A 23,661-nucleotide genomic window follows, 5' to 3' on the forward strand; every position below is an offset into this window, starting at 1 on the left:
GAGACTGCATCCATGCTTAGAATATTACATTTTGCAAAAGTTATTGGGGTGTACAAAATCTTTACATGGGTTCCAGCATAAAAATGGACTGTTGAATAAGTGACAAGATCATATAGTGTGCATATTGCAGCTGTAACATATCTTTGCTCAATGATTCATCCAGCATAGAATTTGAACCCATCATCATGTTTGTTTTCATAGACTATTAGAAGCAATCCTACAAAGGCTAGATAAGGATGTAGGTTACAGAAATAGACTTTACCAAAAGTTAGTTTAAATAATAGACGACATTCATTGTGACTAAACATAAACAATTAGCAAGCTTGAAGCCTGAGAAGAGAAGAAAAGATCAGTCTCTAATCTTAATATGCTTTCTAATCAATGCAAAGTGCTTTATGAAGATTACAGTATGTAATCCCTCATACAGTATGTATCCACACCCTCAAAACAATTTGATGCTGTTTGATAGCATTTCTGCTTCTGCTCTTCAAAAACATTTTCAAGATTTTCTCTAGAAACAGCTTACTCAAATAAAAGATATGTATGTTGTCTACTTCTGATGAAATTTGTATAATGCTTTTCAAAATGCTTAAAAGCATTGTATTTTTCTATTAAATAAATAATTGTTTAAAATTACAGTTTTGTACACGAGTAAATTTAGTAGTAATTGGTGGCAAAGTCTGCTTAAAACCTCTGAAAGCACACATTACTGTTGATTATACCAGCTTTAAATAAAAATATATTTCTAGCAATAATCTTTGTAGAATCTTTATCTGAAACCAACTTATTTCTGGATACTTTGTTAATCTGGATGTTAGAGAGAATTTTATTTTGCCAATCGTCATCGTCTATTTGACCAAATTATCTGTACCACTTGCTCCTTGAGGTAGAAATTTCCCCATGACCAAATTATCTGTGCCACTTACTCCTTGGGGTAGAAATTTCCCCATGACCAAATTATCTGTGCCACTTGCTCCTTGAGATAGAAATTCCCCACATTGATCAGTTTCTTGTAAATACTTTTGCAACCATTTTTGTCCACTACAGTGTAAAGTAGAGCTGACACACAGATCTGCAGGTTTTCTGTTTGTCTAATTTTGTCTGATATTCAATTAGTGCTCTTAGGGACCATCCCTTTAGTATGTACGCACAAAATCAGCCATTTTTACATCTTACCCTGTGCATATAGACACTATTGCTTAGTACCCTCCTGTTAATAGTTTTAAGCAAACAGCAATTTCGTTAGTAACATGGTAACCATATTGCATGGGTGAATCTATGTATTCAAGCAAAAGATGTACCGGTAATCATTCATTCATTTCTTTTGATAATTTCAATAATTCTTTAAATTTTGAAGTTATATTTCTGTGAATGAATGTGTGTGACAATTCCATCTTTATATTTGTTTTTTTTTTTGGTGGTTTTCTTTTGTAAATATTAAAACTAGACATTGTAGGCATTGGATTCAGATGACCCCATTTCGACTGCAGTGGACTGGTCTGGAAACCAGAAAAGGACAGAGCCAATATATGCTTGTTGACACTGAGAGCTTCTGTTGGCTTTGAAATGCCAAGTTTACAGTATTAGAGAACCCCTGGCAATAATCAGGTTAGAAGTTATAACTTGATGAATGAAATGAGTAAGTTTTATGCATTTTTATATCTCTGATGATTTTTGTTTTTAAAATCTGTAAGTGGGTAGAAACAGGAAGATGTGTGAATAATATCAATTGTATGTTGTTGACTAAGGCATATAGGTTTTACTTGTACAATAGTAGCTATAATACAGTTGGTGTTATTATGTACGTATGTACTACTTGGTTTTACTCCCCACCCCACCCATGCACAGGTATGCAAACTTCTACCACCTTCCATTTATACATACTAAATGGATGGCCTCTTATTAAGCCTTGGTATATCTTACTATTTGTTTGAATTTTAAAAAAACTCAAACTGGTTCATACTAAAACTATGTCCACTCGCATCTACTAAGTTGTTAATTCTTCTAATTCCAAGCTGAAACTAATTCTTACAACAAAAAAAACAAGATTTCCAGCTTTAATATTTTTATACCAGTAACTGTGCCATATGGGACTATCTAAAAATGAACAGGTGTATCAACCAAAAACGTATTTTCAAAATTGATCCATGTGCAAAAACACATACCTCCAAAAGCAATAACTTAATGGTTTTTTCTTTTCTTTCGGTAGTCTATCCCAAAGAAGTAGAAATGATTGATATTTATGGTAAGATGCTTCTAAGATGTTTTTCCATTTTGTTGATGCAATTCTAATTCAAGCGACTCTTAATGGTTGTATGAATGTAAATACAACTATCATTTTCAAACCTCACAAAATCGTAATCATTAACAACTTTTCTTCTAATTTTATCAACTGAATTATTCCTCAGAAATTTTGTAAAAAATATTAATTTTTATTGTTAGCTTTTGATGGTGAAGAAGGTCTATTTGAGATAATATTAAACTTTTTACGACTGTGAAACTACCGAGATGTGAGGACTCTTTTTGACCACTTGTTTAATATTTTTTATTTATTTAATTTTATTTTCATAATTCCTTTGCACCAGTTTTTCAAACCTAGTTGAAAATTTTACACCTAGAAATGTAAACTCACTTTCTCTCCAATTTATTTCATAACTCAGATAAAATCAGTTGTTACTTCCAACTTTACTTCCAAACCAGATAGCATTAGTTTTATCAATATTGATATTAAGTCCAGAAAATAAAAGATGAATGGCAGATTTCAAGGATTTACTATTTCCATTCAGAGTAAAAATGGTATCATATGCATACTGAAAGATCAATTATTTTTTATTATTAAGTCCTGCCAACCCTTATGATTTTGCCGTTTCTTACGAAAATGACCCATAAAATACTGACTTATGGAATAAAAGCAAAAACCACATAAAAATAATTATTGCAAAAAAAAAAAAAGATAATTGGTTCATCAATGTTTGATTTGGATTTGGGTTTCATATTAGAATTGGTGGAATTAGTCAGGGAACCAGACTATCTTTACAGAAGTAACACAGATGCTTTAAACTGCGTATATTTTTTAATGTAAACCCCCTATTTTATGCTATATTCATTCCTGTGAATGACCATTACACCAGATTTCGTTCATTACTTTCTTGAGTTTGCACAATTAGAATTACAACTATGAAAGTGTCAATACTTAAGTAAAGGTTCTGCTATTGATGTAAGCAAAAATGATAAATTATCAAATACAATTTAGTGATGTAGAAGCAAAGAACTTGCAAATTTTGAGTATAAGAAATGGCAGCTATGGTTGGTCACATGGCTTGACAAGCTTGATGGTGAAAGAGTTCTCTCAAGATTTTAAAGCACATACAAAATTCTTCCATGAAAAATAATTATCTCTTAAATCTTTCTATACATAATAGATGTGTACCAAAAATGTAAAATGGTTAAAATTGATGTTAAACGTAATATATACTACACTGCTTAAAGGTTGAGATGTATGTGAATGGTGTCAGATAGATAAATGGAGTTCTATTTATAGCGCCCTGCATTTTGTAGCTTTGGTACACGTATATGATCTGGCTAAAATGCTGTACACTGTGTGAGGTAAAGCCAGTCTGATCCTCATTTACAAGGTGAGGTAAGATAGTTTTAACTCTATTAGCAACATAAATAAAAGTTGTTTTTTTAAAACAAAACATTCAGTAATGTTATTGGTCTCCAGTTCTTAAGATACTGCTTTGGTTTGTTGCCTTTCAGTATACAAGTAATTATTCCCTCTTTCTGTGTTAATGAAAGTTGCCTATTTTGGTAACCATAGTTTATGGATCTGACAAGAAAATGACATAAACCTTTCCATATTTTATTTTCAAATTCAGTGGTGTAACCACCTGAATATGGACTTTTATTGTCTACCCTGTGCTTCAGGGACCTTCTAATGACAATTTCTGCAACTTGTCGAGTTTTACAATATCCACATTCATGTTATTAAATATTTACATAATTATATATACATAAATTTAAATTAAATAACATAGGTCGTTATGGCTCATTGATTTCTAGGTCAATAAAAATATTTTCCAGTATCAGCAACAAGTTGAAATAAACTAGTTGAAACATAAGAAAGTTAAAGGTTTAATTCCTGCAGAAACAGCCATGTAAAGTTTTGCAAACAACCGTTTTTCTGTTTTATTTCTTTGTCTTGTCTATGTTTTAGTATTTGCCTTGGAAAAAGACTCACTTAAGAGTCAAAAGCACTCAGGCTAGTTAGATACTAGTTTTGCACTGTTCACTGTCAGTTTATTGCATTTATATATATATGGCCTAATGGTTAGAGCATCCACCTTGGATGCAGGAGGTCGTGGTTCGATCCCTGGCCAAGTGTAACAGGTGCCTTGCTAGGCATTCAGCATTAAGGTTAGTGTTAGGACTGGTCGGCCTGGGGTCAGGATAATGTGACTGGGTGGGACATCATGCTACATGTCTGCGACATAATGCCCCTGTGCTAGACCACTGTAAACTGTCACATTGAAGACATCATGGCGACATGACTGAAACAGTGTTAAAGGTACGTTAAAAATCCAAAGCACAACTACCTATATATATATATATATATATATATATATATATATATATATATATATATATATATATATATATATATATATATATATATATATATATATAAGGTAATTATTATTGGTGCAGATACACAAAGCCCTGTTATCAAGCAGGAGAAATAACTCCACATGTTAGTGGTATTAGTGAATGCATGTGATACTGTACTTAGTAATTCTGAAATCTGTGTAATGATTTCCATGAAAATTGACAGTAGACACCTGTATTTTTATTGGTAATACTTGTAGTCAACAGAATTTATAGGATTGAAAAATTTTATTTCTAAAAATGTGGAGTAGAGAAATGAGTTTCACTTATATCCATGCAGTACAATTCTCATAGTAAATAAGCATCAATCTCTGAGTAAAACACACAAGTCTTAAATAAACCCTAAAATAAATTTTGTTTCAGATAAAATTCAGTCTTAAGAAATTGTATACCTACATTCCAGATAGTGGATAAGGATCTGATGAATTAAAAATAGTAAGGTATTTTTATAATGTGTTGCTATATATATATATATATATATATATATATATATATATATATATATATATATATATATATATATATATATATATATGAGTTGTGAATTCATCATTACCATCCAGCACATGCCTTTTTATTGTAATCAAACACGCACACCCTACAATCCTGCACTTTTTTTTCCCTTTTAATATACAATTCCACAAACACACACCTGACTTTTAAAAAAATTCCTTTATGGCATGGGTTGATCCTCTTCTCTCATTTCTGCTTGTATTGCCTTCTTGAATTTCTTGACGAGTATGGGTTCTTCTTTCTGAATGCTCCTCCTTGTTCTCATTTTGTCTTGGGACACTGATGACCAGTGCCCTTTTTCTCGACATTGATAGCAGGTATCCTTTCTTTTGTCTCTTTTCTCGTATCTTAGAGGTTCATTATATTTGATGATTGGGCATTCTGGAGATATTGTCACTTTTAATTTGAGTGTAGTAGCCAGTAGACTTGGTGGAAGTATACTTTCAAATGACTCTAGATATCTACCCAGAAGGGCCATACAACTTCATGGGTTTGCTGATATATCTAACCAGAAAGCACCTACAACTTCATGGGTTTGCTAGATATCTAACCAGAAGGGCCATACAGCTTCATGGGTTTGTGAGATATCTAACCAGAAGGACTATACAACTTCATGGGTTTGCTGATATATCTAACCAGAAAGCACCTACAACTTCATGGGTTTGCTAGATATCTAACCAGAAGGGCCATACAGCTTCATGGGTTTGTGAGATATCTAACCAGAAGGACTATATAACATCATGGGTTTGCTAGATATCAAACCAGAAGGACTATACAACTTCATGGGTTTGCTAGATATCTAACCAGAAAGACATACTACTGCATGGGTTTGCTAGATATCTACCAGAAGGGTCATACAACTCCTCTGAACCATCTCTTATTAATTAGGTCTTTATTAGGTGGGTTCCACACAGTTGATCAGTACTCAAGGAAGGGTTGAACCAGCTTAAAATATGCTGCATTTTTTACTTCCTCATTGTTGATTTGGAGGTTGCGGCGCAGGAAACATCTTCACTATCTTGTCTATGTGCCCTTTCCAAGTGAGGTCTCTGGACAAGTCCACTCCGACATAATGTCTGTTTTTAATTCTGGCTGGCTATTCCAAACATAATTGCACACAATGCAGATTATACTTGGAGATGCTTAAAATGCATTTTATAATGCAAGTACAGTCCAACTAGAACCTTGGCTTGAAAACCGATTTGAAAACAGTCAAATGCTCAAACTGGTGTGTTAATAAAATGTTTCAGTTTCTGTGCCTGTTATCTATCTCGGTGTGTGCATATATATATATATATATATATATATATATATATATATATATATATATATATATATATATATATATATATATAAACTGACTATGAACAGTGAAAAAACTAGTATCTAGGTAGCCTAAGCACTTTTGACTCTTAATGAGTCTTTTTCAAAGGCAACTGTTTGTTTTATTTGTTTGTCTGTATTTTGTATTTGCCTTTGAAAAAGACTTATTAAGAGTCAAAAGCAGTTTATTACATTTATATTAATCAATCCCTGACAAATGTGATCCTTTGCTGGATCCAGTGCACGTGAAAGGACTGTTATTTGCCATGATTTGTATTCTTATATATATATATATATATATATATATATATATATATATATATATATATATATATATATATATATATATATATATACCACTCCGATGGACTAGTGCTTTGAGCGTCCACCTCTGATGCAGGAGGTCGTGGATTCAATCCCTGGCGAAGTCATACCAAAGACATACAAAAATGGTACTAACAGCTGCCTCGCTTGGCATTCAGCATTAAGAGGTTAGGGTTAGTATTAGGACTGATCGGCTTGGTGTCAGGATAATGTGATGGGGTGGGTCATGATCCTGCATGTCTGTGGCATGATGCCCTAGTGCTGTGGATCATTATAAACTGTCCCACTGCAGACATCGTAGCGATGACTGAAAAATTGTAAAAAGCTATGTTAAAAAAATCCAAATCCAAATCCAGTTATCTTATAAAGAGCAAGCTAATGCCAATGAAGAATTTTACGCCATGATGCAAAAGCAGCTCCTTTAACAAATTTGTAAATTTCTGGCCCTGTCCTCCTAACTACACTGCCAAATGCTAATAATTTGTCAAAGTTTTCCCTAAATATTTTTTTCTTAGCCAGCAAAAGCCTGCTTGCATTGTATATATTATAATCATCCATGTTTTACTGTTTTTTTCCAACAATCGCTATGGGAGTATGTTGCTTGACAGCAGCAGGGAGGGTGAACTGACCAATTTTAGAGAAAGTCTTCTTTGAAAAATAAAGCTTATACAAAAAAATAATGATAATACAAGGTCAATAACGCCAAACTGAAACCTCTAACTGACCAAGATTTACTCTACTTGGGTTAGTTCATTCTCTTACCTTATCTTTGTCGCTAGTGTTTTCAAATTTGTATGTATGTTTGTTTACCCACCGAGACATTCATTTTTGGTCGCACCCTTCCTGCTGCTGCTTTATTTAACCAAAAATGTTATCAATACCTATACGATATTGTGATCGAGGATCATGCAAATTTATCGTTATAAATCCGTGTGGGGTACATTGCACTTTTGAAAAGAAGTTTTTGAACTTAATCATATCCATATCCCCATAACACCAAGTTTGATGAATATTTCACAGAGTATGTGTATCAACTCCTTTAAACACACTAAAATATTGCAGTTATCTCTGATAACTTGAGGTATTTGTGTATATCGCCGAGTAACATAAATCACATCAGTGTTTTTGTGTCTGCCTCAAGAAAATATCTGAGCTGGATTTGCTTGTTTGTCCAGCATCACATTGTCATATACAAGATTATTAATAAATCCATCGAGGTCATCCACAGATGGGGTTCCATCGGTGATGAAATCAATAATATCATTACTATCTTCATCCAAAAAAATTGCATTTTCCTTAAAATCTTTAAGCACATCGTAGCATCTCTGATCGTCTATAGATGGTGCAACTAAATATAACTTTTCCCACTTGAGCCATCTCATTATCAGATTAATAATTGCGTCTTACCAGACCTAGATGGACCTATGATAATTGTTCCGATAAAATTTGGTATGTTTTACTGGCTCTTGCTTTCGTATCACTAAAAAATCAATGATATCCATGTTGTAGAAATATAATATGGATTTATTTTGTGTTTGATGCAGAGCATCTACTCCCACCAGTGGATTAACAACAATAATAAAAAAAACATAAAGCATGCACTTACAGGTAAATGTGTAAAATGTGGTACAAGCAAATACAAATTTATCTCTGGACACAGTGTCCGGTGGCGATAACGCTGCTTCGTTAGGAGAATTACCAGGAGCTCCATGGGCTAAATATCCAGGAGAAAAACATCTTCCTGGACATAATTATTGTGGTCCTGGAACACGAGATGATATCCGACTTGACGAGCGAGATCAACCAAGAGGAGGAGACTATCCAATAAATGTGATTCATCAAGCATGTCACGTTCATGATGTAGCTTATAAAAATCAAAATCTACGACATATTGCAGATGTGAAGTTGATTCACTCGTTAAATTTCATAAAATAAGTATCTCAATGAAAAATTTGCTAGCTTCCTAGTAAAATCTGCGATGAAAAGTAAACTAGTATTAGGGGACATTAATTAATCAACCGATTATTATAATGAAATTGATTTATTATAGCCCAAGAGGATATTGGAGGGAATGTAATCTATTGAGTGTTTGGATTTACTCAGCATATATGTTTACTCCAAGCACCCAAATATACTGCACCTTCCAATTTTTCTGGTTATAACTCGATAAATTTAACTCACGATCAGTTTAGTTACGACTCAATTACATGATTATTTTGGCCATCAAGTGCTGGATGAAAATTCTCGGGTTATTCCAGACTTTCATCAATATTTGCGAAGTTCAAGGAATTTTCATGGCTAGAAAAAAATTATCATTTCTCCAGACTTTTCCCCCAATTTCCCAGTAGCGATGGAACCCCATTTGTTATGAAAATACCTACGAATTGTCCACAAGGTCCGATCAAGCCTTTGAAAAATAAGGTTAAATCAAGCACCTATGGGAATATTGAGGTGCTTCATATGAATGATACAAGGTAGACATTACTGGGGAGTCTGTTTGCAGAACTCTACTCCAGTGAACAAGAACCCTAAATTAAAAAACAGTTGTATTTGAGTTAGAAGACTGCACTCCACGTAAGTTGTGGAGGTGGGACTCACTACTGGCTGTTGCCAACTTCCCTCTGTTTGAAAGTGTCATGGATTACTTCCTTGTGTATGATGACAACTTTGACATGTCAGTGATCTCACCCTTGCATAAGCAGTTTCAGTATCCAGATAAGAGCCACAGACCCTTTCATTAAGGGAGTTGATGACTTCCATATTAATTGGCAAGTGCCATCTAGAGAGTCATCCAGTAAGCAAGAGAGAAAAGCAGGTCTCTCCTTCCTGGCACAATAGGCATAGCAACTTTTCACTAAATCACATAATTTGTCAGGCCAAAAAGCAATGAAAAGGAGAACTGTTCACACATACACATGCAAACATGTTGGACGTCTCCCTCCAGCAGCCAACTGTACCCGCCCTAGAGTCATACTGAATTATGAAAGGAAATACAAGAAATAAGTAACACTGGTCAACAGTGAAATCATTACTGACTTGAAAAGGCCCTAATCTGTAGTATTTTGGTGTGCCGAACACGAATATAACCGTGAAAAATTTGTATTGGCTCTCGTTTTGAAGATATTCATATACCTCATTTTCTATGTTTCACTGTGTAAATTTCTCCAGTAGGACTGCAGCAACATCCGGAATAATGATGTAACATTGCATAATACCATCATGCTCACATCATCCACAGTTGATTGCATCATTTTCTGATGCAATGCAATACTAATGCCATGCGGCTGCTGAAGTAAATTGACGTCAGCAGTGTACTATACATGTGTAGGCCTATTATACTAATGCCAGGCGGCTGCTGAAGCTGACGTAAGCAGTGTACTATATAAAGCCCAATCAGATAGGTTCAGCATTTAAAATATTTTAGACGTTGTGCGAGACAGTTCAAGCTACTGTTACATAAAACTTATTATTTTATCCATTTACGTACAATAAAGAACAGTAATGCCTCGAAAGTGTGTTAATACCGCGGACAATTTTTGCTATATTTGTGGGGAAGTGACATTTGCCAACCAGAAGAAAAGTATCAATTCTCAAGTGAAGAAGGCATATCATCTTTACTTCGGATGCAAGGTTGGTGACCAAGACAAGCCTTGGGCTCCGCATATATGCTGTGCTACATGTACAACACAGCTTTCACAGTGGTTGAATTGCAAAAGGTCATCAATGCCGTTTGCAGTCCCAATGGTGTGGAGAGAGCCAAGCAACCACCTAAATGACTGTTACTTCTGCTTGGTTCCTCCTCTTTCCGGCGGAATAACGAAGCGAAAGAAGTCGAGAATAGTCTACCCAAACATTCCGTCTGCATTGAGACCAGTTCCACATGGTGAGGGACTTCCTATTCCAGAACCTCCAGCAGAATATTCTCTTGATTCATCTGACGAAGACAAAGGTGAGTCGACCTGTTCTTCTCCTGGTCCATCAGCATGCAGTGATCCAGATTTTCACTGTGGTGCATCATCAACCCCACACAGAATAACACAGGAAGAACTAAATGACCTGATTCGTGATTTGGACTTATCAAAGAACAAGGCAGAATTGCTAGGATCAAGACTCCAACAATGGAATCTTCTAGAAGAAGATGTCACAATTACTGCATATCGAAAGCGCCACCAGCAATTGGAGCCTTTCTTCAGAAAGGAAAGTAATCTGATATTCTGTTCCGATATTGAGGGCCTCATGAATGCTTTAAAAATCACTCATGACCCACAAGAATGGAGACTATTTGTGGACTCTTCGAAACTGAGTCTCAAGGCTGTGCTTTTGCACAATGGAAACATTCTTCCATCTATTCCAGTAGCGTATGCTGTCCACATGAAAGAGACATACGATAACTTAAGGCAGCTACTGAATTCCATTGAGTATAACAAGTACAGCTGGCACCTCTGTGGTGATTTGAAGGTAGTTGCCCTTTTAATGGGACTGCAGCAAGGATATACAAAATACATGTGTTTCTTATGCGAGTGGGATAGCCGAGCAAGGGAAATGCACTACATGAGGAAGGAATGGACTCACAGGCAGAATGTAGCCATTGGAGAGAAGAATATCCAACACCCAGCTCTGGTTGAGGCTCAGAAAATCTTGCTACCACCCCTTCACATCAAACTAGGTTTGATGAAGAACTTCGTGAAAGCCATTGACCGGACTTTGCCAGCATTCCGATACCTGCATGAAAAATTCCCTCGACTCAGCGAAGCAAAGATTAAAGAGGGAGTTTTTGTGGGTCCTCAGATTCGAGAGCTTTTCAAAGATGACCGGTTCAACAACTTGCTGGAAGGTGACGCGAAACAAGCATGGAATGCTTTTCGCCTAGTTTCTACAAACTTCCTCGGAAATGTTAGGGCAGAAAACTATAAGGAACTAGTAGAAGACATGTTGATGAAGTATAAGAAACTTGGCTGCAATATGTCTCTAAAGATTCACTTCCTTCATTCCCATTTGGATTTCTTTCCTAGCAACTGTGGTATTGTTAGTGATGAACACGGCGAACGTTTTCATCAAGATATCGCAACAATGGAACAAAGATACCAGGGAAAATGGTCCACTACAATGCTGGCTGACTACTGCTGGACACTCCTCAGAGATGCTCCCGAACAGCTGTACAAGAGACAGGCGAAGAAATCTAAGATGTAGTCAATGACTTGATTTTTTATAGGTAGGCTATTACAGTTGACCTTTTACTATTGGAATGCATTTCGTTATGTAAACATTAATTTTTTGCAGATTACAAAAAAACTAGAGCCAATTTTGCAATTTGACTGTCATATTCGTGTTCAGCACATAAAAATTGATAAGAATTGACTAATTTTATTTCAGTAACATGACTTTTGTAAAAATTTGTTGTCCAGTGTAATCAACCAAAACAATTGGGCAAATAATACTTACTCAAATACTGATTACTGAGTGGGGATAAAAGTGAAGCATTGCTTTGCTACTGAGGTATTCAAAGCCCTCAAGTTCAAAGAAAAGCTATGGATACATGAAAACTATGCAAAGGCTGCAGAGAAAATATCCACTGTATATATTCACTTATAAAATGAGTCCAACAGCAAACTGCACAGAACCAGATCTGCCATGCCATCGCATTAACAGATCTCGTTCTGTGCAGTTTGTTATAAGTTATTAGTAGAATAAATAGCATAGAACCTGATATGCAGGTGCATTAGGACTCAGTAGATCAGGAACTTTGTTATTCTACCCATGGCAATAGAACATACAAAAAATGGGATATGACTGGCAATAGAAATGAAAAAGGATCAGTTATCCTTTTGCATTTCTACTGTCAATCCTTTCCTTTTTGATGACTACACTGTGTGCTCAAAAGAAGTGAGACGTGCTTAAGTCCTAGAAAAAGTAGTTTGATATCCTAATTCTTGCAAGGGACCATGTTGTCAAACTGGGATCATGGTTTTGACTCTGGACCCCCAATTACTGTTTTAGAGGGGAAAATATTCTTAAACCTGAGCATAGTGCCAGGAAAAGATGGCAATGCACAAATAATATGTATCACTGCCATTTAAATTTTTTAGTTTACATGCATAAAATTTATATAGTGCCAGAAAAAGTAAAGGCCAATAACCAATCACATTGGGTGAAAGACCAACAATTGGGATATGTATCTGTAAACCTGGCTAACTTTATGGGACCTATGAATAAAAATAAAACACGTGCACACATGAAGAACATTTATTTCCTCCAAATACTACTTACATAAAATGAATGCATTTATTTTGTGTGGAAAAGGCATGATTATTTACAATTTTTGCCAAAAGTTATGATCAATGGGAAAAAACGATAATGTTCTAGATGACATTCTAGAATTAAAAACTGTGCATTCAATCTTAAATATTTGCACGATTATTAGTAAGTCAAACATACAGAAGACCATAGAATACATCAAAGATTGCATGTAATACACATATACTTGCTTTCAAGTTGGGTTCAACTGCAAACAAACCCAGTTCTACCAACACAAAATGCAGCCAGATCTGGGTTCAAGTTTTCACTTAGACTTGACTTGTATGCAAGTATGTACTGTAAACATTTACTATGAGAATGAAGATGTTAATTTGAACCACACAAATACTGAAATAAATATGAAAATATCTTTAAGTAGAAGTTTAAACTGACACCAACGTCTAGTACAAGACGTGACACAACATACTGAAAGATTTAAATGAAGCAAAAATGTTAATTCTTAACAATTTCACTGTACATACATGACTGAATTACATACATTCATACCATTATTAGTGTATAAATAATGACAAGCCTGATCTATGTGTATAGTCGCTACTTGCCAAAACCAGCATAGACCTGATCATCAGTTATGTTTGTTGTCACTATTTGCCAAAACAGGTAAAACTAAATACTAGTGGTTGTAGTAGATCTCAAATTTTTACCATAATGATGCAATATACATCTGACTTTATATCATCAATATGCCAACCGTCTTCCACATGTAAAGTCTTCCTATTCATGACATGAATAAAACAATTTATTCAGAATTAGTACACATAAATATCCACATATTAGCTGTAATAATTTCAAGACTAGTACTTTTAAATACTTGCAAAGGATAACATGAAAATGACATATGGTTCAAAGAAGCCAAATTAGCAAAAGATACATAAAATTGAAGATTTCAGTCCCATGGCTGTAGTGCAAAGGCCAAAGTGGTAAAATAATAATGAAGAAATCCCACCAGAACCCCAATTTCACAAGTGTCAGTTTTTGTCATACATAGTTTGTAAAGTTTCTTTTGGTGGTGGTGGGGGTGTGTGTGTGACACATCAAGAAGTAGGTTATTTAGAGCTGAGGCTACTAGACTAAAATGCCTTGTTCAAGGACACAACATAATAGCTAACCTGGACTGATCCAGTGGTAGGATTCAAACATGTACCCTTTCCAGCAAGGTAACCACTAAACAATTGTGGCTACTCTGTGTATTTTTTAACACCAGAATTTAACTTTTTCCATATTCTTTGTTTATTACTGCATAAACATGAACAAAAGTAGAAAATAACACAAAATTAGTGCCCAACTACATCAAAAGGTTACTCCATCCGGTAACTACCTTTGTTATTTGATTCATTAATTTATCTCATTTATTTATTTATTATTTTGGAAAGGTCAGAAATTAAAGCAAAAGGCCAAAATTTGGCCTGATATTGCTGGTCTGGCTAACCAATATTGCAGTTGAGCATTTTAATAACAGGACACATAGTACTGCAAGAACAAAAACTATAAACTATCTCCCATACTTTCTATCATGTTCATGTAACCATTCATACTATATCCTGAATTTTAAAAATCTTTCCATTGATACAAGCAAAATTAATATGCATAACAGAAGTCATTTTAAAAAAATCTTACAAAAGTATGCATAAACAGAAGTCATTAAAAAAATCTTTACAAAGGTAGATCAAAATCCAAATGAAATTTGGTCTCCAAGTCAAAACAAGCTTAACCAATCAGATGCAAAATGTCCTCATTGATGTGTGTAATCTCACTCATATTCTGATCAGAAACACAGTTGACAGTTTTGACAAGCTCGGATAATAAAAAGAAAGGTCAGCTCATTAATATGCATTAACTTGACTCGTAACAATGCTCAACCAAGATCATGATGATATAGGCCATTCTGCAAAGTATCGAAATCCCTCTAACATGCAGAATCAAGAATGATAAAAAAAAAAAATCAGCCAGTCAGATGCAATCTGACCTCATAAATATCCGTAGGTCTCACTCATAATGAAAATGCTGATTAGAAACAGAAATACAGTGCAACATAACCTCTTTATTATCATGCAATAATCTGCACTCCTCAAAGATCTTGCTGATTTAAGCCTATTTACCAAATCTGATCAAAACTGGATAAGAAATAGTCCTGGGAGTGGTAACAACTTTTGCCAATCACACACATGACTGCCTCATTAGTATGTGTAATTACCATACATTATCAAACCTATAGATGATTTTGATTATACAAGCCTAAATTAAAATCAGATAAAATTATGGCTTGGCTTCCTAAGTGGTTTCAAGCCCAGCTCATTAAGATGTGTGGATCTTGCTCATTATCAAACTCATCCAAGATCTAAAACCCATATTATAAATTTTACTCGAATCAGAAATAAGACTCTCAAAAATGAATACAAATTATGACCACCAATGTGTCAGTCAAAACTTAGGCAAGATCGGAATTTTAATGAATGTACATCTTGTTCATTATCAAACTGACTGGAGATTTGAAAGATGTAAGCCCATTTTCTAAGTTTGATCCCAATCAGATTACAAATATGAACCTCAAAGTGGTAACAAGCAACTATCAACTGGTGGGCAACGCTTGATGGCTGCTTGGCCATATCATAAGCTCACTTGACAATACAACAATATAGCTTAAAAACAAATATCACTGAAAACGTTTCACATTTCATTAAATTTAAATTTGTAAATTTCTTTACATAAATTCATTAAAGTTCTGGGAAAAGTTTTAAGCAATTCATGGACTTTTCAAATATAAAACCATTTTTTTCTCTTAAAAATTATAGGAGTTTTTAAGGCAAGCCTTTAAATTCCAGGATCTGCCAAGGTCATACAAACCACATCACATGTCAACCTATTGGCTATGCTTTCATTGTACTGATAATATAAGTTCTGAACATTCTTCAGAAATAATCTAAAATGGTACTGGAAATTTTATTAATTTTTCTTCACATTTAGTTGGAAACTTGACCAAATTCCTTCTTGATCTACATTATATAGAAGGGATGTGTTTTTTTTTTTGTGCACACTGATTTTTCTCTCAATATCAAAATAATATCTTAGATAGTGTCTTTAATTTATTCCACCAAATAATGGAGCTCAACTTTACTATTGCATTCAAGAGACAAATAAAACAACGGATACAAAGCCACAAGCTATGGTCCTCTAAAAGCAAATATATCATATATCCGCATCTACCAATCAGAACAGAAACAAACGTTACCTAAAATTGTTTAAAACAAGTTCTCAATATACTAAAATTGATCATAACCTGTATATAACCCCATAAAATGTGTTTCAATGTAAAATGATGTTGACAAAGAACAGTCCAGATACATGATGTAATGTTGATTACAAATAATGATGACAAGCAGCCCTGTAGAACATGGAAATATATTATCTTATTTAAAATTGTGGTTGATCAGTATTTACATCACTTCCTCTTCATGATTCAAGATATGAGCTGCAACAGAAAATTAGTGGGGATTAAATACTGTTTAATAACACTCAAACTGAAATTCAATCAAAAGGTGAAATTAAAATAGAAATGATCAATGCTAAATAAGTTACAATAAGTTACTGAAATACCAGTTCAACTCTTTACCAGAAACAAAATATGGATCAAATGACTTTGGGTACAAAAACCAAATAACATATCAAACAGATGTGTATACTCATAAAATCATTCTTGAAAGCATAAACTAAATCATTAGCCAGTATGAAACTACCTATTAAAATTAGGTTTCCTATTTTAATAATAGGGACAATAAAATATAAATGAAACAACAAAAGTTGGTCTGTCATTATGTTCCTTGAAAATTGGCTTCCCAATGGGAAGGTATAGTACAATTTTGTAGCTGCAGTAGCAATGAGTCTTGACTGATCCTAACTGCACTGACCTAAATACTCTGTAACACTAGCCATACTCTCTTATGACAAGGCAATATCCTATTTGTTACCTGCCGCACTGTGTTCTTTATGAAGTCCTTTCTGTCTGAGAGATCATGCTTTGGATACTTGGCAAATACCTGTGGAAAGAAAGAACCAATCTTCATCCTATTTCACAAGGTAGTGTACCACATTATTGATCAAATACTGCATGATCCACATGGTAGTATATCCATGTTACTGATTTTAAAAAAATTGCATGATTGACAGGGCAGTGTACTCATGTTATTGCTTACAGAATTTACATGATTCACAGGGCAATGTACCCATATTACTGCTTATAGAATTTACTTGATTGACAGGGTAGTGTACTCGTGTTATTGCTTACAGAATTTACATGATTTACAGGGCAGTGTACTCATGTTATTGCTTATAGAATTTACATGATTGACAGGGCAGTGTACTCACGTTATTGCTTACAGAATTTACATGATTTACAGGGCAGTGTACTCATGTTATTGCTTACAGAATTTACTTGATTGACAGGGCAGTGTACTCGTGTTATTGCTTATAGAATTTACATGATTTACAGGGCAGTGTACTCGTGTTATTGCTTACAGAATTTACATGATTGACAGGGCAGTGTACTCGTGTTATTGCTTACAGAATTTACATGATTGACAGGGCAGTGTACTCATGTTACTGCTTATAGAATTTACATGATTTACAGGGTAGTGTACCCATATTATTGCTACAAAATCTGCACAATTCACACACACCCAGTTTCATTACAGCAAACATAAGAGTTGGAAAGTTACAACGATTACAAGTAGCAGCTAATGTCGACACCCAAAACTGATTAAAAAGGACAAATGACTGTCCAAAATATTATAAGCATTAAGTTTTAAGAGCATATCTACACAACAGTACACTCTCCCCCTTTATAAAGCATTAGTTGGGCACATAACTGCCAACCACATTATGTACCAAACAACAATATAGTGAAAATGATCAAAAGTACTGCATATACTTGTGTGTTGGGCAAATTAAACAAAACACCAGTCAAATGCATAAAAATACTTAAGTTTATCTAAATTATGTTGTTTTTACCCCCTACAATATTGTATTTATACATTTATTTATGTCCAGTAATATTTTACAAAGTAAAAAAAAATTTACCAAACTTTAGGTTGCTTTCTTTAAACCCATTTTGTCATACATATGATTAAAAATAATATCAAACACTTCATTTTACCAATATACTTGCAAGTTATACTTTCTATATACATCAAGTTTAAAGTGATTAAAATGCTGTAATAAATTTATTAAATTTAGACTGCTGTTCAGGCCAATGCAGCCTGGCATCAGAATCTTCATTCATTTCTAATTAGATCAGAGTTACCTATTTACCATGTCTACACCAATCAAACAAATGAACACCTGTAATAAGTGCACTGAGTAATGTCAAGGCTTCTTTTTTTAAATCAATAAAATACCTGGTTTTCAGTTTAAAACATCAGTTACATATGATTAGCAACAGAGTGATCTCACATGTTCAGCACAATTTTAACAATTCCAGGACACCTAATGAGACCCCCCCCCAAAAGATAAGCTTACATACATGCATTCAATCTGTTTAAAATCCAATGATAAACGAAACAAGCATATTTGTTCACAAAAAGTATTAATCCAAAAAGAATAAAAAGTATTTACTCAAATGATGCATGGTTCTTACTAAAAGTATTTAGTGTTTAGGATTTTTCTTTTAGAACAGACCTTTTTTGGATGTTTTTTTAAGCAGCAAAGTCTACGATATTTGTCAGCTGTGTATTTTCAGGGGCTCAATAACATAGGTTTCTAGTCACACAACGAAATGCTAATATGGTTTCGGAAACAGCATTTGTTGTTTCGTGTCCCTGGTCACTATCAATAGTAGATCCTACTTCTTGCTGATTGGGATCTGTATTTTCTCTTTTGGCGCCGAGAAAGAACTGGATGATGTCAGCATGAGTGTTCATAAATTTTGATCCAGTGCTGAATATCATCAAATAATGTCCCCATAACATCCTGCTCCATGAATCCCTTAAAATCACAATTCCGTATGTAGTTCTCTAATTATGTCATCAGCAGCCATATTTGTGGTATGCTGGTAGATTTACCATTAATTTTATGTAAGGTCTGGAAGTTGAAATAAATTCATCTAATCTCAAGATATGGCTACAAACACAAACAAAAATGCAAATCAGGCTTTCTGTTAGTATCTCTGCTTGTAATTTGTAAGTTGACTTTGCTTCAGTGTGCCTTGTTCACAATGGTCAGTTTTGGTGGTCACATATAGGAAAAACTGCCAGGTTGACCATGGTCCAGGTAAAATTGGCAGAATATTGTCTGCTAGTGACCTTATCGGGAAGCAATGATTCACAAAATAGGCTTTCCTTTTCCTGGACATCTCTATTGTGAGATTAAATGTCTTAATTCACTAGTAAATACTGAGAAGACTAAACTCGCTTTTAAATATGATTTCATTGGAATGTGACACTTAATTGATGGAATTAATTGATGTACTTAAGCTACAGGATGCAAATGAATATCTAATCTCTTCTGGGCTGCAATGCAACAGCCTACAGAAAGCAGCAGCAAGTTCAAAAGACGTGCTGCCACTAACTCTTTCTTCGATTTATTTTCACATGTCAATAAACAATGGTCAACAATAAATTGGTCTTCTGTATAATCATTGAGCTGTGTTTATCAAGATGAAGTCACTTATCTGCCGAGTTACTTAGTGGTCAAGGCAATTCTGACAGTCATGTGTACTTTAGCCAATTTTACAGAACATGCCAATTTGCATAATAATTCATGTCAGAATTTGAATCTATTTGGAAAAATGGGCAGCTGTGGCTGCTGTATCAATGATTTCATTACCTCAATATCCAGGTGATTGGGTCGCCAACAATGCAGATTAGTTTTTCAGATGGATGTTAAAAATGTGCATATATTGAGGACTTAAGCAAGGTTTTCAGCACAAAAGGGAATCCAGATGATTTTTGGCACAATTAATTTCTGCTGTAAAAATGGCAGCTCTATACAGTAACTGACTTGTGTTAGTGCCATGGCATGCTGCTTCAGCAGCTAAACATACATGACAACTTCAAAAGAGGCAAAGTGTAATCCAAGTGGACAACAGAGTAAAGCACAAGAGTAATCTACATTTTAACACATTATACATAACTATACTGTCCATCTATTTTTTGGTTTATAATTGTAGACTGCAATGATCACTTGTCAATAACATTTTATATAGCTACTTTTTGTCCATGTGTATAGATTCTAGTTTAAAATGAGCTATAAATAGGTTGTTTACTGGGGTTTCTGTTCTAGACAATCAACCTGTGTACAGTGTGGAGCAATTTTCTGAACAGCTGGTTAAAGTATTGCATCAGATGTTATATCAGGATGTACTGCAACATTTGTTGTATAGGGATGTGTTGATACGTGAAAGGTAGGGATGAATGGTACCAGATGTTAAGAGTCATGGATATTATATAAGGCCTAATAAAAAACAATTATTCTGATTGCTATTACTGTTCTTATTTTATTTTCAATCTGCAGATATATTTAATGCTGTGTTTAGATCCAATTTGAGGGGAATCATTTAAATTATTTATTGGAATTACCAAGTGTTCATATGACTCTCTGGACTAAAGCTGCAATATTTTGGAGTTTTTGAGAATTCATTTCAAAACTTTCTGGACAATGCCATTGTGATACACCACAACTTGGCACTGAAGCACATTCAAGACCATGGGTACATCAGAACATTCAAGATCTTGAATTAATTCGGAACACTGTTCTTTTGGACTCTACCAGATATTGATGAGAGCAATTAATCTAAGGCTGAAAAGGAGAAAACCAGCGTGTTTTCTTGGAAATATGAGCGCTGCTATAAACAGAACATAATGTTGGTGTTGGGAAGTTCATGGAAGTCTCCAGATAAGAGTAATCTTACACCATAATTACAGAGAAGCCTTTTTTCCCCCCATGAATATGTATGGTAATAATGAGATGTTAAAAACAAAAAAAAAACGTTTTTTTATTGGTTCATTTTCTCATTTTTCTATTGGGGCTGGGAGAGATGTATCCACCACCCTCAATATAAATCAGATACCGTGACCACAATTTCTAATTCAGTCACAAATAGAGCAATGAATATATCAGAATCATAATGGTTGGCATGTATGATAAAACCCATTGTAAATCTTTTGAACCAACTATATACAGGCACATGTCCATGAAAGGAGACTGATTTAATTTATTTGGAAAATGAGGATTTATTGAGGACTTTTTGAATTGGCAAAGATCATATTGTCGTGGGGTGTTTAGACAAACAAACTGGTGACTTCAAAACCTGTAATTTTGCAATATTTACAACACTGATTTTTACTGCTTCTTTGTAAGCATAAATTCTGGCAACAAGTTTTAATGGACGATCCTTTAATGAGACAGAAAATGTTATTAGTATATGACTCACATCATCAAGTGTGGTCCTAGCCACAAACACGATATTGGGAATAAGGAAAAACTATGTTTATTTTTGTTAACAAATCAGTGGATAAAAATCGCTATCATTAGAACATAAACTTTAAACAGAAATTTCTGTCTAGCACCCATAGTTAACACAGCCTCAGGTAGTTTATTTCAAAGACTTCCAGGGCAAGCAGTATCTTTTCTTGCCAGAATTTAATGTCTCCATTGGTCACTTTATCTCCTTCATAAGCAGATGCTATTCCATCTGATAACTACCTGTATGTCATTTTATCCAGTTTTAATTATTCAACACAATATCCCTCCCTCCCCCACCCCCTGGCAAAATATGTAAGTAAAAAAATATCTGATGCAAAAAGTGGACGTGTTTTTATTCAGTTTTAACATTTTGTATTATATGGGATAAATTCAAGAAGTTCTGCACAAAATTTAAGCAGCTTTTCAGCAAACTTAAGGACTTCATATGATTAAACCAACGTTTTCATGGCAACTCATTAAATTTAAGGATGATTCATGGCTGCATGGACATCGCTAAGGAATCAAATCACAATTCTTAGACAAGTGAATACAATACTCTAAAAATTGGTTAAGTTAAAATTTTCTGCATTCCAATTTAAAATATACCATTTTGCTGTTTATAATACTCAGTGTCCATATTTATAACATCAATATCCTCTATCATGATTCATTATGATGATTCACAATTGCTAGATGATGATGGAGGATTTCAAAACTTTATCAGGCAATGATGATGAATTTCCGGAATTAGAACCAGATGACATTAGTGATATTTATAAGATAATGTGAATCACACAAATGTGGACTTAACTTTCAGTGTTCATTTATATGACGTGGAATTAATATATTGCAAGATAGTGTGAATCAGATCGGTCTAAACTATTTTTATACTGGCATATGACCTATAATTCCTTACATGGATTTATCAATACAAATGGATTTAAAATGTCAATCATTATAGATTTTAATGGATTTAACAAGAATATACTTAAGTTGTCAATTTACCTGAGACATATTCCACTCAATAATATAACTGTATTTTTTAATTAATTTATCTATCTGTTTGAGCATGTTTATTTTTCCTAAGTGCAACTCACTGATCGGAAGTCACCCCTTCAGATGGACCTGACTTGCAAAATACGCTCTGTCAGAGGAACAAAGTGAAGCTAGCTTTCTGAAGCCCTAAAATGGGCATGGGTGTGGGTGTGGCATCTTATATATTGTTATGTATATTTGATTTAATTTCATTGTCTGTAAGTTTTAATTTTTTTTAAAAAATGTCATTATATCTCAAAAGTAATGCAATTTTGTTTACAAGGAATTTGATATTTTCTAGAAATTAGTTTGACCTGACAGTTTAGTTGAAAACACCTAAAAACAGAACTTTGTATCTTTTTGCTGACCTAGTTCCTGACCTTGATTGAGAATCAAGTAAATAACATCTTTTTTTTAATTCAATCTTAATGTGTGAATGATAATAGTGAAACTGAGGCTGACTGGGTCAACAAGAATTTAGATGCAAATACTTCTACGCTGTTCTCCAAGTTCTGGAGGGCTGACCCTCATCCAGCAATCAGTTTTGCGTCTTAAGTTACTGTATAACCTTTGTCTATAGAGAAATTAGTCATTTGGGCTTGTAAACACTGCAATATATGTGTTTTGTTTTTCTGTTGTGACCAGTTGAGTTATATTTTAAATTTTATTCAAATTATTGGGATTCTAAAAGATTAATTCTTTGTCCTGGAAATATTTGAGTGCTCATACAGAATTCTTGGGCAATGACATTTCTTGAAATTTTATTCGAAATTCAAACACCAGAATATTATTTGTGAATCAACAAAGAACTGTATACTTATCTGTACTATAAAGGCTACAGTACATGTCATGGCCTTCCATTTTGGAATTTTTGTCAGGACTTGAACTTGAATTCATTAGAACATTTCATTACTAGGACTTCTAAAATTTAATTTGTGGATTTTTCTTGGATTTTTTTAGGATGTAATTTCTTAAAACCCTAAGTTCTTATTTTTTCATTTTTACATTGTTTTTCCAGGGAAATAAATTATT

At 34.1% G+C, this 23,661-nt stretch overlaps 1 protein-coding gene across 1 annotated transcript in view; it reads right to left on the reverse strand.

Moving 5' to 3' along the window:
• Positions 1-13,054: 13,054 nt before the first annotated feature.
• Positions 13,055-23,661, reverse strand: part of LOC149807258 (protein DEK-like) — a 46,177-nt gene continuing 35,570 nt past the window's right edge. Inside the window, exons 11-12 of the mRNA XM_089964123.1 lie at positions 17,106-17,174; positions 13,055-16,609 (exon numbers count right to left, since the gene is read on the reverse strand). Of these exons, the coding sequence (XP_089820249.1) occupies positions 16,598-16,609; positions 17,106-17,174 (81 nt within the window). The 3' untranslated portion in view covers positions 13,055-16,597. The remainder of the gene's footprint in view (positions 16,610-17,105; positions 17,175-23,661) is intronic.

This window comes from Sinohyriopsis cumingii, chromosome 1 (assembly GCF_028554795.1).
Source record: "Sinohyriopsis cumingii isolate HCF-2022 chromosome 1, ASM2855479v2, whole genome shotgun sequence".
Lineage (NCBI taxonomy): Eukaryota > Metazoa > Mollusca > Bivalvia > Unionida > Unionidae > Sinohyriopsis > Sinohyriopsis cumingii.